Source organism: Triticum urartu, chromosome 5A (assembly GCF_056163025.1).
Source record: "Triticum urartu cultivar PI428250 chromosome 5A, HENAU_Tu73, whole genome shotgun sequence".
NCBI lineage: Eukaryota > Viridiplantae > Streptophyta > Magnoliopsida > Poales > Poaceae > Triticum > Triticum urartu.
In genome coordinates this window covers 399,928,610-399,947,136 of record NC_141877.1, presented here as the reverse complement: position 1 = coordinate 399,947,136, position 18,527 = coordinate 399,928,610, and the positions used below count along the sequence as shown (strand labels likewise).

General features: G+C 52.9%; 1 protein-coding gene across 1 annotated transcript; it reads left to right on the top strand.

The window, feature by feature from the left end:
* The first annotated feature begins 8,102 nt into the window (after window positions 1-8,102).
* LOC147971589 (uncharacterized) lies at window positions 8,103-9,146 on the top strand. The gene is made up of 3 exons (XM_087524034.1): window positions 8,103-8,330; window positions 8,403-8,690; window positions 8,736-9,146. Exons 1-3 carry the CDS (start codon window positions 8,103-8,105, stop codon window positions 9,144-9,146), a joined length of 927 nt encoding a protein of 308 aa, XP_087380160.1.
* The last annotated feature ends 9,381 nt before the right edge of the window (window positions 9,147-18,527 follow it).

Here is an 18,527-nt window from a genome sequence, read left to right as displayed (position 1 = left end):
TTCGAGCATACAAAACCGAATGTTTATTTGAAGGTTTAGAGTTTGGCACATACAAATTTACTTGCAACGACGGGTAGATACCGTATATAGGAAGGTATGGTGGACTCATATGGAATAACTTTGGGGGTTCATGGAATTGGATGCACAAGTAGTATTCCCGCTTAGTACAAGTGAAGGCTAGAAAGAGACTGGGAAGCGACCAGCTAGAGAGCGACAATAGTCATGAACATGCATTAAAATTAATCAACACCGAATGCAAGCATGAGTAGGATATAATTCACCATGAGCATAAATATCATAGAGGCTATGTTGATTCTGTTTCAACTACATGCGTAAACATGTGCCAAGTCAAGCCACTCGAATCATTCAAAGGAGGATACCACCCTATCATACCACATCACAACCATTTTAATAGCATGTTGGCACGCAAGGTAAACCATTATAAACTCCTAGCAAATTAAGCATGGCATGGGAAACTATAATCTCTAATTGTCATTGCAAACATGGTTCGTTCATAATAGGCTGAATCAGGAACGATGGACTAATCCTATTTACAAAAACAAGAGAGGTCTAGTTCATACCAGCTTTTCTCATCTCAATCAGTTCATCATATATCGTCATTATTGCCTTTCACTTGCACGACCGAATAGTGTGGATAATAATAATAGTGCACGTGCATTGGACTAAGCTGGAATCTGCAAGCATTCAATTCAAGGGAGAAGACAACGTAATATGGGATCTTTGTTAGATCAACAATAATGCATATGAGAGCCACTCAACATTTTCATCATGGTCTTCTCCCCTCGACCCTCAAAGAAAAGAAATAAAACTATTTACACGGGAAAACTCCCAACAAGCAAAAGAAGAACGAGAAATCTTTTTAGGTTTTCTTTTAATTACTACCACTACAAGCATGGAAAGTAAACTAGTTAAAAGCTACAACTAATTTTTTTGTTTTTCTTTTCTTAAGGTTTTTCAAACGCACAAGAAGAAAGCTTAAAAAGATGCATGGATGATACAATGAAAAAATATGAGCACCAACAACTGGCATGAGTGTGTGAACATGAATTTAATGTTGGTGAGAAATACGTACTCCCCCAAGCTTAGGCTTTTAGCCTAAGTTGGTCTATGCCCAAGGATCAAAGTGGCCCTCTCCGGTGTATGGAGGAGTGTCCTCTGGATTCCACTGGTTGGCGATCTCCTCCGGATCCCACTGATAAACAGACTGACGGTAAGGATCAAGTGGTGGTTCTGGCTCCGGAGCTGATGTCTGGCTCCGGCATGCATGAATGGCCTCCGGCAAAATGAGGTATGTACCTGAAAATATGTTAAACAAAGAGGGAGCAGGCAAGGTAATAACTTCGCAATAACTTTTATCAAATATCAACTTATACTTAAGCAACTTCTTCTTATCTTTAACAAAAAACTCATGTGCTACCATACTCTTATAATCTAGAAAAATAGGGGGCAACAACTTTTTCCTCTTTCTCATAATGCCTAATAGGTATGTTAAAGTGTGCAGTAAGGCGCGAGGCGAAGATGCCTCCTAGGACATGACCCTTTGTACGGTTCAGATTTAACCGTTTAGCAACGATAGCGCCTAAACTGAAAGTAGTATCATGAAACAAAGCATGGTGCAAAATAACAATATCAGGGGCACTAAGATTTCCACAGTTCCCGCGACCAATTTAGTATCTACTAGCAAATATTGCAAAGTAACATAGAACAGGAAAATGTATGCTAGTAATTCTTGCATCAGAAACTTTCCTTGTTTCCCCTACAACAATTACATCAATAAATCCCTCCACATCATCGCGATGTGGTTCCTCTATGCTGCCCTCAAAGTGACATCTCCTTATGCTCATCATATAAATAAAATTCCACTGAAGGTGGTGATCTCCTAGCATGGAAATGAAAATTTTGCACAAAGATATTGGTGAGTAAGAGATACTGTTCGCGCTGGTCATGGAGGAAGTCGGTGAGGCTTGCATTCTCAGCCAAATAATAAAAATCTTCATAAATCCCTGCTTCTCTTAAGAACTCGTCACAAGGCCATTCACACGGCCGAACCTCTGCAGTACAAGGGAGATTATACTTGGGCTTCTTATTCTCTTCACTTTGCTTATCCTTCGAGCTTCGGCTCGATGAGCCCCTCAAAAATCTCTTCATCTTTTTCTGAAATTTTCTGAAATTTTTAGTAACTTAAAATAAAAGTGAACCAAATTCAACAAGATTGATAGCAACTACTCCCACAGGTGCCTAGAGGCAATATCATGCATTAGAACTACTTAGAACCATATAAATTTGACATGCAAGCTCAAGAACAGGGTCACCTAAGTAGCAAAAATTTGCAATGAATAAAGTACTAGAACAAAAACTAATTGGACCATTGGAGGAGTCACATACCGAAGAACAATCCCCCAAAGCAGTTTTGTGAATGGAGCTTTGAGCAAGGAGATCGAAAATGGCAGCAAGATCAGCTAGAACTCGGGTTTGAGCTGGTGGGTGATTTTTTCTAGAGCAAGATGAAGTGTGTGGGTGCAAGAATAAGTGGAGGGGACCCACGTGGGGTCCACAAGGCAGGGGGCGCCCAGGGGGGTGGGTGTGCCCTCCACCCTCGTGGGCACATGGTGGAGCCCCCTAGTGTGTTCTCAGTGCCAATAATTCTTAAATATTCTAGAAAAATCACATTTCATTTTCAGGGCATTTGGAGAACTTTTATTTTCGAGGTATTTTTTATTGCAAGGATAATTCAGAAAACAGACAGAAAATACTATTTTTTGCTTTATTTAATATAAATAACAGAAAGTAAAAAAGATGGTACAGAAGGTTGTGCTTTCTAACTTCATCCATCTCATGCTCATCAAAAGGAATCCATTAACAAGGTTGATCAAGTCTTGTTAACAAACTCATTCCGAATCGCATGAAACCGGAGAAATTTCGAATAGCACTAGGTTACCTCATCGGGGATATGCACGTCCCCAACAATAAGAATATCATATTTCTTCTTGACGGTAGGAAAAGGAAATTCAAAACCTCCAATAGTAATTGTTGAAAATTTTCCAATAGAATTGATACTGTGGACTTGAGGTTGTTTCCTCGGAAAGTGTACCGTATGCTCATTACCATTAACATGAAAGACATTGCCTTTGTTGCAATCAATAACAGCCCCTGCAGTATTCAAAAAGGGTCTTCCAAGAATAATGGACATACTATCGTCCTTGGGAATATCAAGAATAACAAAGTCCGTTAAGATAGTAACATTTGCAACCACAACAGGCACATTGTCGGGGGGATGAACCCCAGGCAGGCGACGAAACCCGGATCCTTTTCAAAAACAATGGGGCCTGCATCACCCCGCAACTCGGCCCGACCTTGGACGAGTTGCTCGACTCGGCCAGGTCGCTCGACCCGGCCAAGCAGGCCGACCCGGCCAGACTCCTCAACTCGGCCCCAACGACCAAGCTCGAGACTTCTCCATCAAGCCAGCACCGCCCTTGGCGTGTTCTCCAAACTCAGCCAAGGGTCAGCGGCCATCCCATCCCAGCCGTATGATGGGACAAGTCTCCGCCAGCTAATGATCAAAGCCATAGTAGCCCGCCCATGCCTCTGGTCAGCCAAACGAGGCAACAATGCCCTCCACCTACCCGCTGACTAGGGCCGGCGTGGCCACAGTGCCCTACGCCTACCCGCTGACTAGGTCTGGCGTGGCAACAGTGCCTCGGTGTGACCTATGACGCCAACAAGCGGCGACCTGATGGAGCGCCACTGTAGCCGACTCAACCCGGCCACGCCCCGACGATCGACAAGACGGCACACAGTGCCCCCTAGGCGCGTGGGGCCCGCGCCAGGAGAACCCGGCGAGCCCTAGTACCCGGCGGGTCCCAGCTCCAAGTTCGCGGACACTGACAACCCGGCCCTACGGCCTTGTAACATTACCCTTGTACCCCTGGGGGGTTGACCTATAAAACCCCCCAGGAGCCCCCATGCATACGGGCAACCCACTTCATTCACACTGTCGACCACGCACGCCTAGCAAGCGACACCCGAGGAGAGGGAGCAGCCTAAGCCTTGGCCGGACCTCCTTCCTCCTCCCTACAGCTCTAGGAGCAGCTCTGTACTGTTACATATAAACCACACTCGGCAGGACTAGGGGTGTTATCTCTCCGGAGAGCCCCGAACCTGGGTATGTCTTGCGTCCCGCGCTCGCTCATGCCAACCTCTCCTCTGGAGCCCACCAGTGCCCTCGAGCCTCCTCCTATCTTTAGCCATCCCTTGGCATCTGTCGTGCGCCCACCACGATAGTTGGCGCCCACCGTGGGGCAGCTCGAGGTCCTGGCCAGGAGCATGCTTCTGACGGGGATCTTCTCCGACTCCGACGAGCCCGTCGTGCTGGCGGACAACGTCATCGACGTGATCGCCGCCTCCTTCGCCACGATGCGCATCTCCGAAGCGTCTATGGACGACAAGTACCCCCGCGAGGTACTTAGCTTTACCGACCCTCCGCTGTCATCAACGATGGCGCTCCCACCGGCAAGATGGACCTCTGCATGGAGGTTTTCGTCACCGACATCGACGCCTCCTCATCGTCAAGTGCGGCAAGGAAGGCCGCCGAAGCTAAGGCCACGGTGTATAGGGCCGGCTCGCACAACCCGCTGCATGCCACGATACAGAGCCTCCGCGTTCCCATAGGCACGGACATCGACGCCTCCAACATCACCGAGGTCCAGACTCGCCTCAACGACGATCGCCAGCGCCTGCTGGACCTCACCAAGACGCTCGCCGCCATGCAGCGTCGCCTCGACTCCACCCAGCTGGAGTGCAACGCCACCTACGGCTTCATGCCTGATGCCCCCGAGCCAAGCCGGGTCGCCAAAGTGCGAGCCCGGGGTGGCGTAATCGGGCGTGCTTTCGGCGCCCTCCCTCCTATCTACAAGACTCCCACGAAGAACATGCACGTCGCCCAGGCGGCCGCGCCCGGCATGGATCAGCTCGCGGATGAAGAGCTGTAGGATCACCTCAAGAGGGTGAACGGCCTCCTCGCTGCGGCTAACGCGCAGTAGGACCGCCTCAACCAACTCGCCAAGCCGGCCGGATCCGGCTCCGCTCGTGTAGCTGGACCCGGCGATTTCTAGCACACGGCGTCTTCGCCACCCAGCGAGGCGCACTCTGTCCGCACCCGGACCCGGCGCAACCCCGCCCTGTCGGCCGCTGGCGGCTTGGCGGACGAGCCGGCCTCCAAGGCCCGGCGCCGCCTCGATCCCCTGCTCCAACCCGGCCGACGTCCGGCTGCAGGTGACCCGCCCCCCCGCGGCGCGATCACTGACCGGCTGGGCCCACGCGACATCGACAACACCGACGCTCGTCACCGCCTCGACTGACTCACCCTCTCCCAGGAGCTGGAGGATACCGGCCCCATCGGACCGGCGTGCTTCGGGCCACGCATCCGGGGCGAGCCCTTCACCAAAGGATTTACGCTCCCCCGCGACACCCCCAAGTACAACGGCACTGTGAAGCCGGAGGACTGGCTCACCGACTACACCACCGCCATCGGCATCGCCGGCGGCAACCACCGCCTCGCCGTGCGCTACGCGCCTCTCATGCTCCAGGGGTTGGCGCGCACCTGGTTGAACAGTCTGCTGGCCGGTAGTATCAACACGTGGGTCGACTTCGAGCAGGCTTTCGTGCGCAACTTCACCGGCACCTACAAGGACCCGGCCGCCCGAGTCAGCTCGCCATGTGCATGCAGGGGCTGGCGAAAACCGGACGCAAGTACCTCGCACGCTGGACCGAGCTCCGGAACAACTGCGAGGGCGTCCAGGAAGTTCAAGCCATCCAGTACTTCGTCAACGGGTGCCGAGACAGCACCCTCCTCAAACACAAGCTCTTGCGCTCCGAACCGGCCACTATGGCTGCGCTCATGGTAACGGCGGACAAGTAGGCCAACGCCAACTCTGACATGAAGATCCAGGTGGCGCTGGACGAAGCCAGCAAGGCAAAGCCGGTGCCGCCTCCGAAGCCGGCCGGTGAGGGAAGCCAGCAGCAGCACAACCAGCAGAACAACAAGCACAAAGCCGATCAAATGGCTCAGCGCTACGACAACCGACTCGTCGCGACCGCCGAGCAGGCGCCCGCGGCCGACCCGGCCGCCAAACGACGGAACACCGGCAAAATGGCATGGCAGCCCGCCATGAGTTTCGAGGAGATGCTCGACGCTCCCTGCAAGCACCACAGCGGCGCGAGGCTGTCTACGCACACGCTTCGACAGTGGGCCATCACCAAGCGCATCGCTAGGGGCGACATCCCGCCGCCTCCGCCTCCGCCACCGCCTCTGGCCGCCGGCGCGATACGCGACGACCCCTTCCCGGCCCAGAACACGACCTACGTCGTCCTCACCAGCCTCGGCGACGACAAGTGCAGCGAGCGCCTCCTTCGGCAGGAGGTGAGCACCGTCGTCCCAGCCAAGACGGAGTACATGCATTGGTCGGAGCGCTCGGTCACCTGGACCTGGGAAGACCACCCGGCCGTCATGCCAAACCCGGGTGGTTACGCTCTCGTACTCGACCCCACCATTGTCGTGCCCCGACGCATGTGCAAGTTCTCCCGGGTTCTCGTCGACGGCGGCAGCAGCATCAACATTCTCTACCGCGGCACCATGACCAAGCTCAGCCTCGAGGCCAAGGACCTGGAACCGACTCGGACGATCTTCCACGGCATCGTTCCCAGCCTCTTCTGCTCCCCGATCGGCTGGATCCGTCTTGACATCCTGTTCGACGACAGCAGCCACTTCCGACGCGAGCCGATTTGGTTCGAGGTGGTGGACCTGTCCAGCGCGTACCACGCGCTGCTGGGCAGGCCCGCGCTCGCCAAGTTCATGGCGGTCCCCCACTACGCCTACCTGAAGATGAAGCTGTCGGGTCCAAAGGGCCTCATCACCATCACCGGCGACTACCGCAAGTCCGTGGACTGCGCTCGAGACGGTGCCAAGCTACCCGAGTTGCCGGTTGTAGCCGAGGAGCGGCGCCAACTCGACCAGATCGTCGCCTTGGCCCAGGAGGCGTCGGCCACCCAGATCCTGACCGAGGAGCTGGCCGATGAGGCCGCGTTCAAGCCCTCCAAACAGACCAAGAAGGTAAAGCTGAAGCCGGAGGATCCCAGCTACAGCAAGTACGTTGTCGTGGGCACCCGCCTCGACAACAAATAGCAAGGCGAGCTCGTCGACTTCCTCCATGAGAATCGGGATATTTTTGCATGGACCTCCAAGGACATGCCGAGTATCCCGAGGAAGTACGCCGAGCACAAACTCCACGTCCGCAAGGACGCCAAGCTTGTCCATCAACCCCTGCGACGCTTTTCCGAAGAGAAGAGAAGGACCATCGGTGATGAGGTCGCCAAGCTCTTGGCGGCCGGCTTCATCATGGAAGTATTTCACCCTGAGTGGCTGGCCAACCCAGTCCTCGTCCTGAAGAAGGACAAGACCTGGTGCATGTGTATCGATTACACCAACCTGAACAAGGCCTGCCCCAAAGACCCTTCGCCCTCCCGCGGATCGACCAAGTCATCGACTCCACCGCCGGGTGCGAGCTCCTATCCTTCCTGGATGCTTACTCCGGCTATCATCAGATCAAGCTGGACCCAGCCGATGCCCTGAAGACATCCTTCATCACGCCTTTTGGGGCGTATTACTACATCACCATGTCGTTCGGCTTGAAGAACGCCGGTGCTACCTTCCAGCGCTGCATGCAGAAATGCTTGCTGCCGCAACTCGGCCGCAAGATCCACGTATACGTGGATGACATCGTGGTGAAGACCAAGCAGCACCTCACGCTCCTCGACGATTTGAAGGAAATCTTTGGCAGCTTGCGTGAATACAAGGTCAAGCTCAACCCGGAAAATCCATTTTCGGCGTCCCGGCCGGAAAGCTACTCGACTTCCTCGTCTTGGAGCGCGTCATTGAGGCGAACCCGGAGAAGATCAAGGCCATAGAGCGCATGCGCAAGCCGGCTCGGTTGCGCGATGTCTAGAAGTTCACCGGCTGCTTGGCCTCGGTCAGCCGGTTTCTCAGCCGGCTGGGCGAGAGGGCCTTGCCCCTGTATCAGCTAATGAAGAAGACAACACCGTTCGAGTGGAACGACCAGGCGCACAAAGCTTTCCGGGATCTCAAACGCATGCTCTCCACAGCACCTGTCCTGGCCGCCCCGGCCGAGAAGGAGCCGTTGTTGCTCTATGTCGCCGGGACCTCGCGGTCGGTTAGCACGGTGATGGTGGTCGAGCAACCAGAGAAGGACAAGGTTCAAGCCATCCAGCGTCCTGTCTACTACCTGAGTGAGGTGCTCTCCGCCTCAAAGCAAAACTACCCGCACTACCAGAAGATGTGTTACGGCGTGTACTTCACCGCCAAGAAGCTGAAGCAATACTTCCAAGAGCATGTCGTCACCGTGGTCGGCACGGCCCCTCTCGGCGAGATCATCGGGTGCCGGGATGCCTCTAGCCGGGTCGCCAAGTGGGCGCTCGAGCTAGCCGGCCACACCATCTTCTACGAGCCCCGCACCACGATCAAGTCCCAGGCTTTGGCCGACTTCCTTGTCGACTGGACTGAGACCCAGTACATGCCGCCGCCGCCGGACTCGACGCACTGGTGCATGCACTTCGACGGCTCGAAGATGCGACTCGGCCTGGGGGCCAACATCGTGCTGTCCTCCCCCAAGGGCGATCGGCTCAAGTATGCATTATAGATCCACTTCGCTGCCTCCAACAACATCGTCGAGTACGAAGCCCTTGTGCACGGCCTCCGGCTTGCCAAGGAACTCAGCATCCGGCGAATCCTGTGCTTCGGCGACTCGGACCTAGTAGTCCAGCAGTGCTCCGGCGAGTGGGACGCCCACGACTCCAACATGGCGAGCTACCGTTTCCTCGTCCATAAGCTGTCCAGATCTTTTGAGGGCTGTGAGTTCCTCCACGAACCGCGCGCGGAGAATGAAGCGGCCGACACGCTCGCCAAAATCGCCTCGTCCCAGCAGTCCATTCCGTCCAACGTCTCTCTCGAGCACCTGCACAAGCCGTCCGTCAAGCCGTCTCCGGACTCCGAGTCCATCCATGCCCCAGATGACCGGCCGCACCTCAACCCGGCCCGGGGACTGCTCTGACCGACCCGGCCGCACCTCAACCCGGCCCGGGGACTGCTCCGACCAACCTGGCCGCGCCTCAACCCGGCCCGGGGACTGCTCTGACTGACCCGGCCGTGCCTCAACCCGGCCCGGGGACTGCTCCAGCCAGCCTGGCCACACCCCAACCCGGCCCTGGGGCCGCTGAACCCGGCTCGGGGGCTGCCACCCCGGAACCTGTCGCGATGGCCGTCCTCACCGGGGTCGCGGTACCATCCTGGGCCCTGCCCATTTCAGAGTTCCTGGAAAACGGAGTCCTCCCCATGGACGAGACCGAAGCTCAGCAAGTACAGCACCGAGCGTCCGCCTACAACATCATCAACAACAAGCTCGTCAAGCGCAGCTCCACCGGCGTGTTCTAGCACTGCGTCGAACAGGACAAGGGCATTGAGATCCTCCTCGACATACTAGGGCGAGTGCGAGCACCACGCCGCCTCGCGATCCCTGGTGGCCAAGGCTTTCCGCCATGGTTTCTACTGGCCCACGGCCCTCGAAGATGCCGAGTCGCTCGTCCTCAAGTGCGAGGGATGCCAACGCTTCAGCAAGCACAGCCACCAGCTGGCGTCGGCACTCTGGACCATCCCGATCACCTGGCCCTTCGCGGTCTGGGGACTCGACATGGTGGGACCCTTCAAGACCGCTCGAGGCGGCATGACGCACTTGCTGGTGGCGGTGGACAAATTCACCAAGTGGATCGAGGCAAGGCCGATCAAGAAGTTGGACGGTCCAATGGCCGTTCGATTTATCAAGGACATTGCGGTGCGCTACGGCATGCCGAACAACATCATCACGGACAATGGCACCAACTTCGTCAAGGGCGCACTCGTGCAGTACTGCTTCGTCTCCGGCATCCGCGTCGACCTGGCCTCTGTTGCACATCCGCAGTCCAACGGCCAAGTAGAGCGGGCCAACGGCCTCATCCTATCCAGCATCAAGCCGCGGCTCGTCGAGCCACTCGTCCGTTCCCCGGGTAGCTGGCTCGACGAGTTGCCGGCTGTTCTCTGGAGTCTCCGCACCACGCCTAACCGGTCGACCGGGTTCAGCCCGTTCTTCCTCGTCTACGGAGCAGAAGCCGTCATCCCGACCGACGTCGAGTTCGACTCGCCGCGCGTCACGATATACACGGAAGCCGAAGCAAAAGAAGCCCGCGAAGACGGTGTCGACTTGCTTGAAGAAGCACATCTCCTAGCACTCAGTTGCTCAACCATCTACCAGCAAGGTCTGAGGGACTACCACAGCAAGAAAATCAAGCCCCTCGCTTTCCGAGAGGGGGACCTCGTCCTCCGACTCATCCAGTAGCAGAATGGCTAGCACAAGCTGTCCTCACCATGGGAGGGCCCCTTCATCGTCAGCAAGGCCCTATGCGATCGCAACGCCTACTACCTCATCGACGCCCGCAAGTCGAACAAGCGCAAGAGAGACACAGCCGGCAAAGAAACAACCCGGCCATGGAACGCGGAGTTACTTCGCCCGTTTCACAGTTAGCTGTGAACACGTATGTATCACCATCTTTTGTAATCATCTCAAAACTATGGGGTCCCCGAATGACGCTCGGGGGCTGCCCCTTTTGCGACCAAGCTATTGTGTCTCTACATTTGTGCACCACTTTAAAAACTTAAGCCGAACCCGGCCACCGGGTCGATTCGCTCGACCCGGGGGCTCGGGGGCTGGACGGCTTGGCCCCTCGCCGTTTTTTCTTAGCGGTTCTCAACGCGTCGGATCGCCATAGCTTCTCGAGTCGCCCTAAGCTGAAGATCCGGATTTGACTGCGGGCTAGCAAGCGCATGAGAACAAAAGCACCAGTGTGCCACGAACACTAAGTCAAGAACCGCCGGGTCGCCCAACCCAGCCCCGCCGCTTTAAGTTACCGCACGACCGGCTGCTCGCCAACCCGGCCCGCCGGATCGCCGCCAGCCAGCCAAGTGGGTGTTTCGCTCGTGCTTAGCATTTTGAAAGACTAAGTATTGAACGCTCCTTTCAAAAGCCGAACCCCTTGTCACGGACCAAAGCCTTGGCCGTCAGACTCGTGGGGGGGGGAGGCCCAAAGAGGGAGAGTTACAAGAAAATGGCCCTAAAAATGAAAAGCAAAAGCGCAGGCATCCATGAAGTTTCTGCATATCGCCGGATCGGTCGACCCGGCCGCACCGCTTTAAATTACCACACGACCGGCTATTCGCCAACCCGGCCCGCCGGATTGCCGCCAGCCGGCCCAGTGGGTGTTTCGCTCACGCCCAACGTTTCAAAAGCCCAAGTACTGCGCGTCCCTCCCAAAGGCCGAACCCCTTATCACGGACTAGAGCCCTGGCCGTCAGACTCACGGGGGTGAAACCCAAAGGGAGGCAGTCGCAAGAAAACAGCTCCAAAGACAAGAAGCAAAGGCGCAAACATTCACACAGCTCATACATCATAAATTTTAACAGGCTCAAGGCCAGAATTCATTACACCCAGTCAACCCCCAGTGGGTGGGTGGACCTGCTACCTAACAGAAATTTTCTACAAGTTAAAAGAAACCAGGCATTGCCTCCACCAAAGCGCGTGGCCGACGGGTCCGCAGAGGTGCCGGTATGCTCCCCCTCGGCGTCTCCATCGCGGTAGACTCCCGTCTCCTCGGAGCTGCCCTCTGGGTCGTCCAGAAGAAGGCCGTAGTCCTCAGCGGGCACAACTCTGCCATCCTCTGCCCGCTCCGGCTGGAACTCGTCATGGAAGGCAAACCTGGCGATGTAGCTGGCCCGGGCGGCGATCCATCCAGCTGCCGCCTGCAGCTGGCTCTCCGAGCTGGCTCGCTGGCCCATCAACGCATCCAGCGCCAAGTCCGGATGCCATGACACCGCGAACCGAAGCGCCATCTCAGCACCGGCGCGAGCAGCGGAAACCCGCCACTCATGAAGACGGTCCGGGCCCGCCTCCAACCACCGCGCCAGCCATGTGAAGCTGCCTGGCGCAACGGAACCCGGCCAGAGGGCCACCGTCATCGTCGCACCAGCCTGAGAAAGCCGCCCCATCTGGTCGCTCAGGACCCGTGGGCAGGTCTGGGCGGCGGTCACGATCTCTGGGAAAGTCTAGGCCACATTCGGGTCGGTCCCGGAACCCACGATTCCTTGCGGGCCAGCGGGAGCGTCTCTGGGAAGGTCCCTGTCAAGAAGAAAAGCAAGTCAGAAGAAAACTACTAAGGAAGAAAGGTCGGAGTCCCAACCCGGCGACAACAACAAAACCAAAGAAAAGCACTTACTGGAGATGGACTCTTCTAGGTGCTGCGCTTCGAGCAACGTACCACCCCGCTCCTGGGCGATGGTGCGGTCACGCTACTCCAGCGCCTTCTCCAGGTCGGAGACCTTGGCAAGGGCTGCCTTCAGCTCGGCGTCCTTATCCTCGGCCGCCTTCTCGGCCTCCTCATGGAGCCGGGTCTCCCCCTGCCAGGTCTCCTCCGCTGTGGCCACCAGCGCCTTCAGGCGCTCCACCTCGGCCTGGAGCTACCCCTTGTCATCGGCCAGCTTGCCGCGCTGCTGGTCCGCCTCGGCAAGGGCCTGCTGTGCCTCCACGACCCAGGCGGCCTCCGCCCCGAGGCGTCGGCCTTGATACTTCTTAGTCGTATCTATAATTTTTGATTGTTCCATGCCAATATACTACAACTTTCATATATTTTTGGCAACTTTTTATACTATTTTTTGGGACTAACATATTGATCTAGTGCCCAATGCCAGTTCCTATTTGTTGCATGTTTTTTGTTTCACGGAAAATCCATATGAAACGGCGGGATAAAAACGGACGGAGAATATTTTTGGAATATATGTGAAATATGGGAAGAAAATCAATGCGAGACGGTGCCCGAGGGAGCCATGAGGCAGGGGGCACGCCCCTGAGCCTCATGGGCCCCCGTAAGGCGGTTACTGCAGTTCTTCGTCCGCAAGAGAGCTAATTTTCGGAAAAAAAATCGGAGCAAAGGTTTCAATCCAATCGGAGTTAGGGATCTCCGGATATATAAGAAACGGTGAAAGAGCAGAATCAGAGAACGCAAAAACAGAGAGAGACAAAGAGACAGATCCAATCTCGGAGGGGCTCTCGCCCCTCCCATGCCATGGAGATAAAGGACCAGAGGAGAAAGCCTTCTCCAATTTAGGGAGAAGGTCAAGGAAGAAGAAGAAGGAGGGGGCACTCTCCCCCTCTCTCCCCATGGCGCCGGAACGCCGTCGGGGCCATCATCATCACCGCGATCTACACAAACACCTCCATCATCTTCACCAACATCTCCATCACCTTCCCCCATCTATCTACGGCGGTCCACTCTCCTGCAACCCGCTGTACCCTCTACTTGAACATGGTGCTTTATGCTTCATATTATTATCCAATGTTGTGTTGCCATCCTATGATGTCTGAGTAGATTTTCGTTGTCCTATCGGTGATTGGTGAATTACTATGATTGGTTTAATTTGCTTGTGGTTATGTTGCTGTCCTTTGGTGCCCATCATATGAGCACGCGCGTGGATCACACCATAGGGTTAGTTGTATGTTGATAGGACTATGTATTGGAGGGCAAGAGTGACAGAAGCTTCAACCTAGCATAGAAATTGATGCATACGGGATTGAAGGGGGACCAATATATCTTAATGCTATGGTTGGGTTTTACCTTAATGAACGTTAGTAGTTGCGAGCGCTTGCTAATAGTTCCAATCATAAGTGCATAGAATTCCAAGTCAGGGATGACATGCTAGCAGTGGCCTCTCCCACATAAAAATTGCTATCGGTCTAGTAAAGTAGTCAATTGCTTAGGGACAATTTCGCAACTCCTACCACCACTTTTCCACACTCGCTATACTAACTTTATTGTTTCTTTATCTAAACAGCCCCTACTTTTTATTTACGCGCTCTTTATTATCTTGCAAACCTACCCAAAAACACCTACAAAGTACTTCTAGTTTCATACTTGTTCTAGGCAGAGCAAACGTTAAGCGTGCGTAGAGTTGTATCGGTGGTCGATAGAACTTGAGGGAATATTTGTTCTACCTTTAGCTCCTCATTTGGTTCGACACTCTTACTTATTGAAAGAGGCTACAATTGATCCCCTATACTTGTGGGTTATCAAGACCTTTTTATGGCGTCGTTGCCGGGGAGCAATAGCATGGGGTGAGTATTCTCGTGTGTGCTTGTTTGCTTTATCACTAAGTAATTTTTATTTGCTGTTCTAAGTTGTTTCTATATTTAGTTATGTGTAGGAAACGCAAAATACTAAAAAACATAGTTGTACCTGCTACACCAATGGTTGAAGAACCACTCAAAATCTATCACACTCCTGAAGCTTTTTACCTAGATCATGTTTGATCCCTATGTGCTCATGTGAAACCCCAACTAGCTTAGTTGAGGGCAAATCTTTAGATGAGCATGCTTGTTATGTGCGACACCGCTTATCTCAAAAGGGAAACTTTTATTGGATCAAATTCATCGTTTGCAATGCTATTCTTTGAATTTATGTGAAATTTATGATTTTACTTGTTGTTCTGAAGACCCTAAGAAACACCTTCCCTACCAATGTAAGTTTAGTGATAATGGAATCGTATCTTCGTATGATAAGGGTGTTTATAATTACTATGATGTTCAACAAATTGAAGAATTTGTTGCTTTTAAGGGTGCTTATGAAATTGCTTCTTTGATTGGAAAGTATGATGCTACTCTTCACAAATCTAAATTTTTTGCCATACTTAAATATTGTTATGATAATTATGCTTCTAATGCCTATGTTAAACCATATATTGAGGACTCCTCCGTTGTCCAAGAAGAGACTAATATTTTGCAGGAGTCTATGGAAGAAGAAATTGATGAAACTGTGAGCTCATTGGATGAAAAAGATGAGGAGGAGAGCGAAGAACAAAAGGAGGAAGAGCGTATTGATCACCCGTGCCCACCTTCTAATGAGATTAACTCTTGAACTCATACATTGTTTAATTTTCCTTCGTGCTTACCGAATGATGAATGCAATTGAGGGAGTCCTGGATTAGGGGGTGTCCGGATGGCCGGACTATACCTTCAGCTGGACTCCTGGACTATGAAGATACAAGATTGAAGACTTCGTCCCGTGTCCGGAAGGGACTTTCCTTGGCGTGGAAGGCAAGCTTGGTGATACGGATATATAGATCTCCTACCATTGTAACCGACTTTGTGTAACCCTAACCCTCTCCGGTGTCTATATAAACCGGAGGGTTTTAGTCCGTAGGACAACATACAGAACAACAATCATACCATAGGCTAGCTTCTAGGGTTTAGCCTCTCCGATCTCGTGGTAGATCTACTCTTGTACTACCCATATCATCAATATTAATCAAGAAGGACGTAGGGTTTTACCTCCATCAAGAGGGCCCGAACCTGGGTAAAACTTCGTGTCCCTTGCCTCATGTTACCATCCGGCCTAGACGCACAGTTCAGGACCCCCTACCCGAGATCCGCTGGTTTTGACACCGACATTGGTGCTTTCATTGAGAGTTCCTCTGTGTCGTCGCCGTTAGGCTTGATGGCTCCTACGATCATCAATAGCGATGCAGTCCAGGGTGAGACCTTCCTCCCCGGACAGTTCTTCATCTTCGGCGGCTTCGCACTGTCGGCCAATTCACTTGGCCATCTGGAGCAGATCGAAAGCTATGCCCCTGGCCGTCAGGTCAGATTTGGAAGTTTAAACTACACGACTGACATCCGTGGGGACTTGATCTTTGACGGATTCGAGCCACTGCCGAGCGCGCCGCACTGTCACAACGAGCATGATCTAGCTCTGCCGCCGAACAATGCCCTGGAGGCCGCACCTGCATCGGCTTCGACCCTTAATTCGGAGCCAACTGCGCCAATCGAGGATGGGTGGTTGGACGCCGCCTCGGGGGCTGCGATCCCAACGACGATCGAGCTGAACACCAGCCCTGCACTCCGCGAGACTCGTGACTCCAAGGAGCCGGACTCCTCTCCGGACTCTGAACCCTCCGCGCCCCTGCCGATCGAATCCGATTGGGCGCCGATCATGGAGTTTACTGCCACGGACATCTTTCAGCACTCGCCTTTCGGTGATATTCTGAAGACACTAAAGTCTCTCTCTTTATCAGGAGAGCCCTGGCCAGACTACGGTCAGCAAGGTTGGGATACGGACGATGAAGAAATTCAACGCCCACCCACCACCCACTTTGTAGCCACTGTCGACGATTTAACCGACATGGTCGACTTCGACTCCGAAGACATCGACGGTATGGACGCCGATGCAGAAGACGATGAAGAACCAGCGCCTATTGGGCCCTGGAAAGCCACCTCGTCATATGACATATACATGGTGGACACCCCAAAAGAAGGAGATGGTGATGGAACAGCGGAGGATGACCCCTCCAAGAAACAGCCTAAGCGCCAGCGTCAGCGGCGCCGCTCAAAATCCCGCCAAAGCAAATACGGTGATTCCAGCATGGGAGATAATAATACTCCGCAGAGTGCCGAAGAAAACCCCCTCCAGCAAGATTCAACACAAGAGGATGGAGAAGCCAGCCCTCATGAGAGAGCGGCAGACACAGAGGTTGAGGACTGAAAGTGCGTTATATCAACTAGAGGGGGGGTGAATAGGCGATTTTTATGAAAGTCTTCAAAACGTGGGAGTTATGAAGACAAACGATAGAAATAAACCTAATACCCTGCAGCGGAAGGTAGACTACACTAGGCAAGCCTTAGTCAAGTATTCAATAGAGTGAAAGCACAATGACTAATAGCAGCAATGTAGTAAGGATCAGGTAGGAAGATATTGTGAAGCCAGACAGAACATGCAGTCACTCAGTGAAGACAAAAGATAGTGCAAACATACAATGACTTCACAAGGAGTAACAGTAAGTAAAGGGAAGGGAAGATGAAACCAGTGACTCGTTGAAGACAATGATTTGTTGGACCAGTTCCAGTTGCTGTGACAACTGTATGTCTGGTTGGGGCGGCTAGGTATTTAAACCTTAGGACACACAGTCCCGGACACCCAGTCCTGAACACGCAGCTCAGGACACCCAGTCCTCACCGTATTCCCCTTGAGATAAGGTCACACAGACCTCGCCCAATCACTCTGGTAAGTCTTCAAGGTAGACTCCCAAACCTTCACATACTTCGTTCACCGGCAATCCACAATGTCTCTTGGATGCTCAGAACGCGACGCCTAACCGGCTGGAGGATGCACAGTCCTCAAGTGTAATTAGTCTTCAGATCACACAGACAAGAAGACTTAAGTGATGCCTAATTCTCTTTGGCTCTGGGTGGTTAGGGCTTTATCCTCGCAAGGAATTCTCTCTCAAAGGCTTCGAGGTGGGTTGCTCTCAAACGACAAAAGCCATACACTGAATCTGAGCAGCCCACCGTTTATGGTTGTAGGGGGTGGGCTATTTATAGCCACTTGGCAACCCTACCTGATTTGTCCGAAATGACCCTGGGTCACTAAGGAACTGACACGTGTTCCAACGGTCAGATTTCAAACTCACACGGCAACTTTACTTGGGCTGCAAGCAAAGCTGACTTGTCTGACTCTGGACAAGATTCGCTCTCATAGTCTTCACTCGAAGACATAGGTTATGGTTAGGCATCACTTCAGTCATTCCGACTGGTTCTCTTGGACCCCACTTAACAGTACGGTGGTTCCTATGACTCAACACAAAAGAAAGAGAACTACGAAAGATCTAAGTCTTCGAGCTCCATAGGCTTCATGTGGTGTCTTATCTTGTCATAGTCTTCAATGTGAATATCTTCATATACCACCTTTGACTTCAATGTCTTCATACATTTTTAGGGGTCATCTCTGGTAGGAAAACCGAATCAATGAGGGACTTCTACCTGTGTTATCCTGCAATTCTCACAAACACATTAGTCCCTCAACTAGGTTTGTCGTCAATACTCCAAAACCAACTAGGGGTGGCACTAGATGCACTTACAATCTCCCCCTTTTTGGTGATTGATGACAAACTAGTTGAAGTTTTCAACGGGGTATATAATCTGTGAAATTGTAAAGGATAAGGAATTGTCTTCATAAGTTGCAAGGGCTCCCCCCTGAAGATGTGCATATAAGTAATTTGCTTTTGGAATGCAAATGCACATGGCAGGTTGTATTTATGGAGATCCACTTCAACTTATGATGACAATCCACTATGCATGTGAAAGTATATGAAGATAATGACATGCGACATGCATAATGGAAAATGGACGTCTGCAGAATGATCTAAGTGCGGAATTTATCGTCGCACATGCGGAATTTATCATCGCAAAACAAGGTGGCAGATAAGTAGCAGACGACCATCGAGTTTAAGTGTTACAACTCAAAGAACCAAATGTAGCAAAACGAGAGTTGTTAGCACGAAGCAAAATATAAAGCACCCGCCCATA

What these genes read in the sequence shown, in the direction of transcription:
- LOC147971589 (XM_087524034.1), top strand. Translation starts at nt 8,103, where the DNA reads ATGAAGAAGACAACACCGTTCGAGTGGAACGACCAGGCGCACAAAGCT. An exon ending in CTGTCTACTACCTGAGTGAG is followed by an intron (nt 8,331 to 8,402) that starts GTGCTCTCCGCC and finishes TTCACCGCCAAG; the next exon opens with AAGCTGAAGCAATACTTCCA. An exon ending in TCGGCCTGGGGGCCAACATC is followed by an intron (nt 8,691 to 8,735) that starts GTGCTGTCCTCC and finishes TATGCATTATAG; the next exon opens with ATCCACTTCGCTGCCTCCAA.